Raw genomic sequence first — 13,605 nt, forward strand, 5'->3', positions numbered from 1 at the left:
AAGGGTCTAATATGTTTGAAGTTTTGAAGGTTGAATTTGATTGCGTTTGTAACTTTCTTCACATGTTATTTGAAGGTTAAGGTTGAGTCTAGCATGACCCCGAGGTACTTGAACTCTGACACAAGTTCGAGTTCCTCCCCGCCCAGAAACGCATTTTGAGGACTCTAACACAACAGATTTTTTTTAAAGCCATGCAGACTGTCTTTTTTGCGTTCAGGAGCAGACATGAGTCTAGAGTACTAGAGTCAATTGATTTGGTCCTCAAAAAGCAATAGATAAACTAAAGATATAAATAAAACAGAAGGCTTTCGGATTTTAGAGGACACACAAACGCCACAAGCTACCCCTCCCCCACACTGCAACTAATGATAAATGTTTTCAACCACCTGTGGGCAGTGGTGCGTTATTGAAATCATCTGGGGTGACACGCACCACGTGCACGCGCGCTCCCGGCGCGTGCGCGCGCTCCCGCGAATGCGCATTTAATGTCCCCTCGCTTGGGCACAGACTAAAGACAGTGCCTAATTGCCTCTACGAATGGAATGTAACACGTCTTCACAACAAGGTTAGGTGTGAATGTGTCTGAGAACGTATTTAACACACCTGACGACCGGAGCTATTGATATGCAAATAGCGAGTGAGGTTGCACACCGTGCTACCCCGTCCCATGAACAACGCATGCCTGCCTGTGGGGGAGGGGTGCATGCAGCAGTAGGCTACAGCTGAGCTGAGTCTTTGAGAGTGGTAGTAGATTGATTGATTGAACATTTTATTAAGGTGATACTTGGATAGATATCACTTAAACGTTCCCAGCTTGTTATGTACATATTAACTAAGAAAAAATATATTACAAGTTTTCTGAATTTTATGTTTATATATGCAAATGAGGCACTTCCCACATTAAATATGCACATATCATCCAATCCAATCCACTTTATTTATAAAGCACATTTAAAAACAACAAAGTTGACCAAAGTGCTGTACAAGTCCACAACATAAGATAAAACATAAAACATTTAATAAAAGCACACAATAAAAACAATGTCACATAAAAAGGCAGGTCTCTCAAAAACTGTTTAAAACACCGAAAGCCAGAGCAAATAGATGTGTCTTGAAGCGTGATTTGAACACCTGCAGAGTGGGGGCCTGCCTAACATGCAGTGGCAGCTCATTCCAGAGCGTTGGGGCTGCCACAGCAAAAGCACAGCCCCCCCATAGCTTCAGCCTGGACTTTGGAACGGCCTAGAGGAGCTGGTCAGAGGACCTGAGGGACCTTGGAGGAACATAAGGTTCCAGCAGGTCTGAGAGGTACCCCGGTGCCAAGCCGTCCAAACATGTTCCTCTGTCTCCTCCGTGTATAAACATGTTAGCTACAGCCAAAGGTCACACTTGTCTCCCAGTCACACAAGTCTCCCAGTCACACAAGTCTCCCAGTCACACAAGTCTCCCAGTCACACAAGTCTTCCAGTCACACAAGTCACACAAGTCTCCCAGTCACACAAGTCTCTCGAGTCTCCCAGTCACACAAGTCTCCCAGTCACACAAGTCTCCCAGTCACACAAGTCTCCCAGTCACACAAGTGTCCAAGTCACACAAGTCACATGAGTCTCCCAGTCACACAAGTCTCCCAGTCACACAAGTCTCCCAGTCACACAAGTCTCCAAGTCACACAAGTCTCCCTGTCACACAAGTCACACAAGTCTCCCAGTCACACAAGTATCCAAGTCACACGAGTCTCCCAGTCACACAAGTCTCCAAGTCACACAAGTCTCCAAGTCACACAAGTCTCCCAGTCACACAAGTCTCCCAGTCACACAAGTCTCCCAGTCACATAAGTCTCCAAGTCACACAAGTCACACGAGTCTCCCAGTCACACAAGTCTCCAAGTCATACAAGTCACACGAGTCTCCCAGTCACACAAGTCTCCAAGTCACACGAGTCTCCCAGTCACACAAGTATCCAGAGTCTCCCAGTCACACAAGTCTCCAAGTCACACGAGTCTCCCAGTCACACAAGTCTCCCAGTCACAAGTCTCCAAGTCACACAAGTCACACAAGTCTCCCAGTCACACAAGTCTCCCAGTCACACAAGTCTCCCAGTCACACAAGTCTCCCAGTCACACAAGTCACAAGAGTCTCCCAGTCACACAAGTCTCCAAGTCACACAAGTCACACGAGTCTCCCAGTCACACGAGTCTCCCAGTCACACAAGTCTCCAAGTCACACGAGTCTCCAAGTCACACGAGTCTCCCAGTCACACAAGTATCCAGAGTCTCCCAGTCACACAAGTCTCCAAGTCACACGAGTCTCCCAGTCACACGAGTCTCCCAGTCACACAAGTCTCCCAGTCACACAAGTCTCCCAGTCACACAAGTCACACAAGTCTCCCAGTCACACAAGTCTCCAAGTCACACAAGTCACACGAGTCTCCCAGTCACACAAGTCTCCCAGTCACACACGTCTCCCAGTCACACAAGTCTCCAAGTCACGCAAATCTCCCAGTCACACAAGTCTCTCAGTCACACGAGTCTCCCAGTCACACAAGTCTCCTGAGTCCCAGTCACACAAGTCTCCAAGTCACACAAGTCTCCCAGTCACACAAGTTTCCCAGTCACACAAGTCTCCAAGTCACACAAGTCACACAAGTCTCCCAGTCACACAAGTCTCCAAGTCACACGAGTCTCCCAGTCACACAAGTATCCAAGTCACACGAGTCTCCCAGTCACACAAGTATCCAAGTCACACGAGTCTCCCAGTCACACATGTCTCCCGAGTCTCCCAGTCACACAAGTCTCCAAGTCACACGAGTCTCCCAGTCACACAAGTGTCCAAGTCACAAGTCTCCCATTCACACAAGTCTCCCAGTCACACAAGTCACACAAGTCTCCCAGTCACACAAGTCTCCAAGTCACACAAGTCTCCCAGTCACACGAGTCTCCCAGTCACACAAGTCTCCCAGTCACACAAGTCTCCAAGTCACACAAGTCTCCCAGTCACACAAGTCGCTATAGTCTACATTACAGCGCTAGCCAGGGCTAACTCATGTTGTTAGTGGTAGCCTGTAGGAGCTATATAGTCTACATTACAGCGCTAGCCAGGGCTAACTCATGTTGTTAGTGGTAGCCTGTAGGAGCTATAGTCTACATTACAGCGCTAGCCAGGGTTAACTCATGTTGTTAGTGGTAGCCTGTAGGAGCTATAGTCTACATTACAGCGCTAGCCAGGGTTAACTCATGTTGTTAGTGGTAGCCTGTAGGAGCTCTATAGTCTACATGGCGGCGCTAGCCAGGGCTAACTCATGTTGTTAGTGTTAGCCTGTAGGAGCTCTATAGTCTACATGGCGGCGCTAGCCAGGGCTAACTCATGTTGTTAGTGGTAGCCTGTAGGAGCTCTATAGTCTACATTATAGCGCTAGCCAGGGCTAACTCATGTTGTTAGTGGTAGCCTGTAGGAGCTCTATAGTCTACATGGCGGCGCTAGCCAGGGCTAACTCATGTTGTTAGTGGTAGCCTGTAGGAGCTCTATAGTCTACATTATAGCGCTAGCCAGGGTTAACTCATGTTAGTGGTAGCCTGTAGGAGCTATATAGTCTACATTACAGCACTAGCCAGGGCTAACTCATGTTGTTAGTGTTAGCCTGTAGGAGCTATATAGTCTACATTACGGCGCTAGCCAGGGCTAACTCATGTTGTTAGTGTTAGCCTGTAGGAGCTATATAGTCTACATTACAGCACTAGCCAGGGCTAACTCATGTTGTTAGTGGTAGCCTGTAGGACCTATAGTGTCTACATCAGCGGTTCTCAACAGGGGTGCCTTGAGATTTAAAAAGAAGAGAAAAAAAGTTTATTTTTTATTTTTATTTTTTAATTATTTTTGGATTACAGAAAATTATCACTAAAGTGCTATCTGTTGCAGCTGCACTGTTTTCCATGAAAATACCATTATTTGGATAAGTTTGACCATTTCTCAAAATCTGAAAATCATTATGAAACTTGGTGTTAATAAAACACAGAAAAGGATCACCAAGTTACTCTGGATACGAGTCTCCCAGTCACACAAGTCTCCAAGTCACACGAGTCTCCCAGTCACACAAGTCTCCAAGTCACACGAGTCTCCCAGTCAACTCGTTCCACTCCTGTGCTCCTTTGTGAGCAAATGAGCACTCTCCCATCTTTGTTCTACACCTTGGAGGATGCAGGTTTGCTATGCTAGATCTCGTTATGTGGCTTGATTCAGTAACACTAGGGAAATTGTTACTAAAATATTTGGGGAGCCTGTTATTTATAATTTTGTGTACCATGTTGAGCCTAAGCTGGGCTACTCTGGCCTCAACTGGTATCCAGTTGAGCTCCTGAAAATGTCTCCTCCCAACATGATCACAAGGTCCTAGGCCCATCACAACCCTGATCAGATTATTCTGTGACACCTGTAGTTTCTTCTTTAATGAAGCTGACAGTCCCTCAAACCAGGCTACACTAGCATAATCAAAATGACACTGCACCAGGCTGTTGGCCAGTAGTCTGAAGGCCTCTACATGCTACAGCAACTTCAAAGCAACTGCACCACAACATCGACAAAGCAACGGTGTTGCAGACACTCTGCCTTTATGCTTCTGCAACAATGAACATCGACGCACAGCCTAATGTAACATTGTACCCCGTATGTAGCTAGGTTCCCTAGATAGATGACACTTCCCTTCTCAACCAACCCATTGATAACAAGCAGAAGTTGCTGTAGCATGTAGAGGCCTTAAGGCCTTCCCTGCTTTAAAACCTGGTGCGGGCATTTACCTTACCCAGTACCTGTAAGGCCCCCCCCCAGACTGTCATCCAGCATACAGCCCAGGTACTTCACTGTTGTTCTTGCTGCTATAACCTCAGACCCTAATTCTACCTTGAGTTCAAGAGCCTTTTTTAAGTGAAGTGAGAGCCTATTGTCAGACAGCCAATTCCTAACCTTAGAGAGTTCCTCTCCTAGTATTCTTTGGAGTGTACTGAGATCCTTATGGGAGATGAGCAAAGCTGAATCATCTGCAAATAAGAATAAATTACAAGAACATTCTTCTCTCAAAATAGCAATGGTCCTAAAACATGTTATGTTTTGATGAATTGAAAATGGGGGACCCTGATGTAAACAAGACGAAAGTCTTTCTCTGGTCTGCATCCCCTTAACAATTGTGTGTATTGAGCTGTACTGTATTGTACCCATTCTGCAATCTGTTAATAAAATGTTCAATCAATCAACCAAACTCCCCCCTCCCCCATGCTGCTATGATGCCTGAATTTCCTCAAGGGGATCAATAAAGGAATATCTTATCTTATAATTATCTAAATTAATAACAAACTGTTAATTATGACTATTGTAAACAAGACAAATGTCTTTCTCTGGTCTGCATCCCATTAACAATTGTGTGTATTGAGCCGTACTGTATTGTACCCATTCTGCAATCTGTTAATAAAGTTTTCATTAATTCATTCTCCTTTTGGATTGCCCAGCTGCTGCTAGCCTGCTAGCTAGCGTTTTAGCTTGCTAGCCTGCTAGCTAGCGTTCATTCTCCTTTACGATTTTGATTATGATGTTCAGCCAAACATTACTTTGCATAATCTATGCAATAGTGTCATTGCATAAAATAGCAGTGCTATAGGCGCCCTCGTTGTATAATAGTATAATTATTATATGCTAGTACTGTACTACACTACCCAGAATGCACGTTAGGTCATGAGCAGCCAATAAAAAAATCCCCTCTCAGACCACGTGAGGTCACGTAGCTAGCTGCGTGCATGCAGATGAGTGACGGGTCACGAGCAGCCAATCAAAACAATCCCCTCTCAGACCAACCAATCAAAAATAGTCTCCAAAGGTCCTCACACACATCTGCGCCAAATGCACATTTCCCCCTGCAGTACTCGAGTGTGTCCTGAAGGAATGCTGTAGAGTCGGGTGAAATCAATAATTATACCAGCGTGAGGACCTAGTCTAAAAAATGTATATTAGGGACTTAAAGATAATTTTAAAGTCATCTAAAGTATATTATTTCTGGGGACGAGGAAAAAGTCCTCGCAAGTGGATTTGTCCTCAAAATGAAGGTTGGCGGAGCATAGTATGTCCTCGCAAGTACCTATAAACACACACACACACACACTGTACAGGTACTACACACACACAGACACACACTGTACAGGTACCACACACACACACACACTGTACACTACAGGTACTACACACACACACACACACACTGTACAGGTAGCTACCACTCTGACACACACACATACACAAACACACACAGTAATATGAGTACACTACACACACACACACATACTATGCCATACACGTTAGGGCTGACCTTCGAATTTTTTTTTGGCAATCGAAGCTTCGGGGCCGAGCTTCGATTATAATTCGAAGCTTCGAATTAAAAATTTTTTAATTAATTTATATATATATATATATATATATATTTTTTTTTTATCTTATGTTGTGGGACTTGTACAGCACTTTGGTAAACTTTGTTGTTTTTAAATGTGCTCTATAAATAAAGTGGATTGGATTAATGAATTAAGTAGCCCCTTTCGTGACTGTGACGCAGCCAACACGGCTGTGTGATTTAATTCAAGGTGGATCGCTGTTGTCGTTTGAACAACTTCAGATTTCATGGGAACTACCAATCCCCCAAATCAAGAATGTTTAAGATGAATGAAGTATTTGAAATATGGCCTGTGTAGACTAAACTATGCACAGAATTATGTCAGTCTACAAGGTCCGGATTCTACATGGTCCGGCAATGTAGACCTTGTAGACTCCACTACAGACCAATTATCAGTGAATGTTCATGCATTTTTAAGAAGGGCTACTTCCACAAAAAAACAAAGAACTCACCAAAACATCTCAGTAGCACCTTATCTAAATGTTCTATTTTATATATGGAGATTCATATTTATTTATGTATTGCATGCATTTCTACATTTTATTTCCTATTTTGTTTATTCATCCCAGTATCTTTCTTTCTTATGTGTGGAATTCTCATTTACATTCACATTTACATTTAGTCGTTTAGCTGACGCTTTTATCCAAAGCGACTTACAAGTTCTGTACGACAGGTCATCAGGAAGGATACAACTCTATCAGCTGAGTAACAATATTCATCAAAGTGTTGCGTGTTACAGTGTAGGTTAGTTTATTAGGACAAGTGCATGACAGTAAGGTTAGTTAGGGTTCGATTTTTTTTATTTTATTTTATTTTATTTCAGATAATGGTTGAAGAAGTGCGTCTTTAGTCGACGGCGAAAGATTGGACGGGATTCAGCTGTCCTAACTGGGGTGGGTAGTTCATTCCACCATTGTGGGGCAAGGACTGAGAATAGGCGTGTAGGTGGTGTATATGTGTTTGAGGATGATATCCTTCAAACAGGCAATAGTGATGATATAATTTGGGCAGTGCTGAGCTGGGTTCCTTTCCTCCAGTGTATTTGTCCCCCGGCCCCACCCAATGGCCCCATGCACACACACACACACACACACACACACACACACACACACACACACACCGAAGTAAAAAATAAAAATAAAAAATAAAATCTTTTTTTGAAAAAAACTTATTATTTTTTTTAAACTTCGATTTTTTTTTTTAATGTTCGAAGCTTGTGCCATCGAACGAAGCTTCGAAGTATTTAAGACAGCCCTAACACACGTACACATACACATATGCCACAGACACACTATTTACACTGCTTATTTCTATCTTTACACAGACACACACATCCACATCGGTCCACACAACGGTAGGAAAACAAGGACACACACACAACGGTAGGGACACAAGGACACACACAACGGTATGGACACAAGGACACACACACAACGGTAGGGACACAAGGACACACACACAACGGTAGGAACACAAGGACACATAGTATACAATTCGGGCCACACAACGGTAGGAACACAACGGTAGGAACACAAGGATACACACACAATAGTAGGAACACAATGGTAGGAACACAACGGTAGGAACACAAGGACCCCCCCCCCTGACAGACCCCCCCTGCACCCTCTCCACAGGTCTCAGAACAACTCCAAGATGACCGCCTTCTTCAGCAACAACTTCACGGAGGACCGCTGGAGGAGGGCCGCCCTGAAAAACGCCTTCTCTCTGCTGGGGAAGCAGCGCTTCCAGCACTCTGCCGCCTTCTTCCTGCTGGCCGGCTCCCTCAAGGACGCAGTGGAGGTACTACCACCTGTCTAACCCTGACCCTGACCCTAACCCTAACCCCGTGGAGGTACAGCCTGTCTACATTACCTTCTAGGGGGCAGCGGTGGCCTAAAGGTTAGAGAAGCGGGTTTGTGACCGGAAGGTCGCCGGTCCGGCAGGAAAAAAATCTGGGCTGTGGAAGTGAATGAATAACATTTACATTTAGTCATTTAGCTGAAACGCTTTTATCCAAAGCGACTTACAGGTTCTTTACAACAAGACAGCAGGAAGGGTACAACTCTATCAGATGAGTAACGATGTTCATCAAAGTGTTGAGTGCTACAGTGTAGGTTCGTTTATTAGGACAAGTGCATGACAGTAAGGTTAGTTAGGGTTAGATTATTATTATTTATAAAAAAATATATATATATTTGAGATAATGGTTGAATAACTCTCCCGTACCCTTAACACCAACCGCTGAAGTGCCTTGAGCAAGGCACTAAACCCCCCCCAACTGCTCCAGTGGAGTGGCCAACGGGTGTCAGACTGTGGTTGTATACTGGGCAGCTCCCAGGTGTGAATGGAACTGTGAATCTGAAGCAGGGCATTTGCTGAAAAAGAGCATCCATGCTCAGCAAACCTACCCTGGGTAAATAAAGGTTAAATAAAAAAATTTGTTCAATCATACACGGAATTCGCACAAGGTCCTTGAAGTGCTTGAATGTTGACTAAAAAAAAAAGTCAAGGCCTGGAATTCCTTGAAAACAGATTTTTTTTTAACAAGGTGATTAAAAAGCCCTTGAAATTCAAATCAACCATTCGCATTGAAAGTTTTCTTCCACCACTCTGCTGCCTTCTTCCTGCTGGCCGTGGAGGTGTACAGCCTGTTTACATTACATTCTGATGTGTTGTCATCACACAGCACAAGTACAGTACAACCAAAAGAGAGCAACAGTAATATACAATTAGATTATAGACTAGACTAGATTAGACTAGACTAGATTAGATTAGACTAAATTAGGAAGTAGAGGCAGAGGTGGACTTCCCACTCTCCCAAGACATTTACACCAGGCGTTGCAGGAGCAAGGCTAAGAGAATAACCAAATACTCTAGTCACCAAAACAACTGCCTCTTTGAACTGCTGCGGTCAGGCAAGCGCTACCGGAGTCTCATGGCCAGTACAGAGAGACTCAGAAGGAGCTTCTATCCCCTTCTAAACCCCACTCCACTACCTTCACGCTTTGAAAATAATTTGTAATACTTTTTTGTTTGTATATTATTAGCGCGTTCCCCCCACAGGTTCGCATGCTATTTGGGGGCAGTAAGGTGTGCAGAGTCGGCAGTGGGACACGTTGGACACACGAGAGGAAGTGGGAAGTGTGTCTGGCAGACAGCCACCGACACACTTTCATCACGCGTTCCTGCGTCTCATCCTCTCCATGTGGGCCTCGTCCCCTTCGCTGCAGCATCTGCACTATTTCACATTAGATTTGAGTGTATTGTCATCATGCGGCACAAGTGCAACACAACGAAAATTATTTGGCATCTAACCAGAGTGCAAAGGTAACTGTAAAAAGTGCAATAGTAATAAATGTTATTTGTATAGCAACTTTCATACAAGAATTGCAGCCCAAAGTGCTTCACAGCAGTGATTTAGACAACAAATAGACATAGGCATGATATTTGCATAAAGTTGGCACAATTGAGTAGAGCTCCAGACTCATGATCTAAAGATCACCGGTTCGAGCTTCGGTCAAGGCTGCTGTCGGAAAGTGGTGGTGTTGTTGTCCAGCAGGGGGCACTCTGTCCTCTGTACTTGTCAGTAACAATGTCCCTCTTACGGTGATAGGGACACCGTAAAGCTGTGAGTGGCGTCCTTCGGATGAGACGCTAAACCGAGGTCCTGACTGAATTCGGCCCATCATCCACTTCAATGTTGGCTTTAATAACGCCTAATCTATGTTTTAAATTATGGTTATGTGTCTAATCTGCCCGTCGCTTATCAATGACTCATTTTCCAGTCAACATTGTTGAAGCGGATTGTTTTTTTCGGTTCATTTCCGTTTTATAGCATTTTGAAAAGCCCTCGTTTTCAAGGAAAATAAAAATATTCCATAATAAACGCCCTGTACTGGAATATTCTAGAATACACAAAAACTTTGGAATTTTTTGGCCTATTTATGAATCGTTTTCAAATAAACGCTAGATTATCTATAGTATATGTGTACGTATGCACGCTATATAGGCGATCTGAAAAATCGATTCTCTATTTCCTCAAAGCCATCGCGCACAAACAGCCACATCACACATAGGGCGAACGCTGAGAACTCAGCGAATACAACTCTGATTATCCCAAGACTTGTAAAATAGATTCCTTACCTCAGATCAGATGTTCTCCAAAAATATCATTCCAATTCCTGATCGCCATTCCAAAAATTTGCATTACCATCTGGGAGACGATAGGGGGCGCTTTTTTCACACCTGAGCTCCTGATGGGTCTGGTTTCCCAACGGGAGACTCCGTTGATGAAATATGAATTCAGATCGCTAATAAAAAAATAACACACGAATTGTCGTGGTGGGCATTCAGGGGGCGGGCTGATAACACGTGTTATGTCGTTTTGGGCATTCAAAGTGTTAAAGAACCCAGGACGCCTATCGTAAAGAGTAGGGGGTTCCCCGACGTTCCTGGCCAAATTCCCAATCAGGTCTCTGACATCAAGGCCACCTAATCATCCCTTCCCCTTAATTGGCTGATATCAATCCCTGTCTCCTGAGCCATTCAGCCATTGTGTAGTGTGATGTGTGCCGGGTGCCAGTGTATGGTAGCCATTGAGCATGCGTAGTCCAAGGTTGGGTGCTACCAGTGGTGGTGAAGGAGGCAATTTCCACCCTACATTGTAAAGCACTATGAGTGTCTAGAAAAGCGCTATAAATGCAACTAATTAATTAATTATAGGGCGCAAACTTATCAGAAATTACATTAAAATCTCCCTAAAGATGTGTAATATATTTCTGATATTATAATCTATGGAAAAATAATAAATTAAGAAAATATTGTAATAGATTTGTCATTAAAATCTATAAAAAGGTAGGTAGTGTTCCATAGCTTTATCTAGCCTCCCTAATGTCCATAGGTAGGATGTTTGATAGCTTTGGTGCATAATTTGCAAAGGCTGTCACCAATTTTCATTTGGCTGTGGTTGGGAACCTTCAATAAACCAGTGTTCTGCTCAGACTCATGTGATCAGACAGAAACAGACCTGTATTCCTCCTCTCTGCTCAGACTCATGTAGTAGAAACAGACTTTTTTTTATAAAAAAAAATTATTTAACCTTTATTTACCCAGGCAAGCAATTAACACATTGACCGCCAGCAACACGGGGCGCTGATACCCCATTCATCGCCAGGTCTTTATTCAATGGATATAGTTTTAGACTGTGACATTTGCGAGTGCTTAAAATATATCTTATATATATATATCTATATATTATATCTATGGGTCTAATAACGCTGTCGAGTCTCAGTGAGTTGCTTCCAGTCAACATGCCCGAGACAGATTGTTTTTTCATCCGTACATTTCCGTTTTATACCATTTTGAATAGAGTATGGTTTGGGTGTTTTTCAGTAATTCCAGGAAAAATACAAGAAAAAGGCATTTTACTGTAATTCAGTCATCACGTTGTAATTTTTCGGCTGATTATCTAATCATCCTGAAATCAACGCTAGATTATCAGTATTATGTCTCCTCGTCCATACATGAAATGACCGTCGTAGTGGGGCGCTCGCCCCCCCCCCCCCCCCCCCCCTCCTACCCAACGGTAAACAGCCATACATGGTCCACACAGATAGCTGTGATCGGGGTAGAAATAAATGTCAGATCAACGATAATTTTATATATAATGTTCTTACCTTGTATCTGATGTAATGCAAAAGAGATAATGCAAATATCTGATCGCAATTCCAAATAATGCTCGTGGAGGTCTGTACCACACTATCGACCGTTTCACAATGACGGGCGGGCGGAATTACTGTTCAATGCCATCGTTGTATATAACTGGCTCGCCTGTGTATTTAAACCCCGCCCGCCCGGCTCAGATCGGCTACTAAAACACAACAGCCCATTCTCAATGAGATGCAATAGCTCCGCCTGGCAGTAGAGGGCGGTGTTGACCGTCTGCCAGCTTAGACAGGCTCTGAAGGGGATACCAGAGGCTGCAGCTATGAATTATGAAGAGATATAGCGAATAAACGAAATAACGATCCCAAAAACGAGTAAACTCGTTTATGGTGCTCAACGCATGGCGGCCAATAAAGAGTTTATGGCACACATTGTGTTAAGAACAAATTATTATATACAAAAGCAGCCTGTCCAAAAAGCAAAGGCCTTTTGAGGGAAGGGGGGTGGGAGGCTGTAACAAAAACAAGGTTATGTACATGCATACAAATAAATAAAATACAAAATTACAGTAGCAATAGTATACAAGAACAACAATAAATAAGGGAGAGAGAAGGAAAGGGAGAGAGGGGAAAGGGTGAGTGAGAACCAGAGGGGGAGAGGGAGGGAGGTAGATGAGGGGACTTAGGGGGTGGAGAGAATAGTAGTATTCCTCTGCTCAGACTCATGTGGTTATTTAGGTTGTATAACCTTTTATTTTATCCAGACTAGACCCGGGTGCCAGAAGGGTAAAAAAAAAAAGTAATTATTTAATCTGCATGACTCACCGCCAAATGTCTCTAAGCATTTTATGCAAATGGGTGTCATCTAGGCATGGGGGTGGGGGGGGGGGTTGTTTGGTCTCTGGCTGTGAGGTGGTCTAGTTGAAATGCTGCTCACGCTCCAAAGAGTTCTGAAATGACTTTCACCCCTCCCATCCTGCATCCCCCCTCCTCCCCCCACCTCCTCCTCCTCTCCGGGGATGAGAGGGAGGCTTCCAGGTGCAATTAATCTCAGGCAATATTTATGGAATCATATTTATGAGATGATGTGTGTTTTGGATATCTTAACATCTCTGTTCTTGTGATATAATCTGTACTATTTTTTTTTCTGTATGCTCTTCTCTCTCTCCTCTCTCTTCTCTCTTCCCTCTCCTCTGCTCTCTCTTCCCCATCTTCCCTTCTGGTCTCCAGAGTTGACTGTGACAACAGTTATGAAACCACTTAAAAAAGATCAATACTTGCCAGACACCCAGTGACAGAAAGAGACTCTCCTCTTATTTCTCTTCTCCTCTCCCCCCCCTCTCCTCCGATATCCCCTCTCCTTTCATCTCCCCTCCTTTCCTTTCTCCCCTCCTTCTTTCCTCTCCTCTCCCCTCCCCTCATCTTCTTTCCTCTCCTCTCCTCTTCTCCCCCCTCTCCTCTCATCCCACCCCTCTGCTCTCCTTTCCTCTCTCCCCTCTTATCTTCTTCCCTCCTCCTC

General features: G+C 43.9%; 1 protein-coding gene across 4 annotated transcripts in view; it reads left to right on the forward strand.

Annotated features, from left to right (window-relative positions):
- dmxl1 (Dmx like 1) overlaps positions 1–13,605 on the forward strand; it is a gene marked incomplete at its 3' end in the record, with an annotated part of 327,508 nt that overhangs the window by 198,228 nt on the left and 115,675 nt on the right. For all 4 annotated transcript variants that reach the window (XM_084323717.1, XM_084323718.1, XM_084323720.1 and 1 more), the window contains exon 25: positions 8,058–8,223. In XM_084323717.1, the coding sequence (XP_084179843.1) occupies positions 8,058–8,223 (166 nt within the window). The remainder of the gene's footprint in view (positions 1–8,057; positions 8,224–13,605) is intronic.

Source organism: Notolepis coatsorum (assembly GCF_963971535.1).
Source record: "Notolepis coatsorum genome assembly, chromosome: 10".
In the NCBI taxonomy this organism is placed as follows: Eukaryota; Metazoa; Chordata; class Actinopteri; order Aulopiformes; family Paralepididae; genus Notolepis; species Notolepis coatsorum.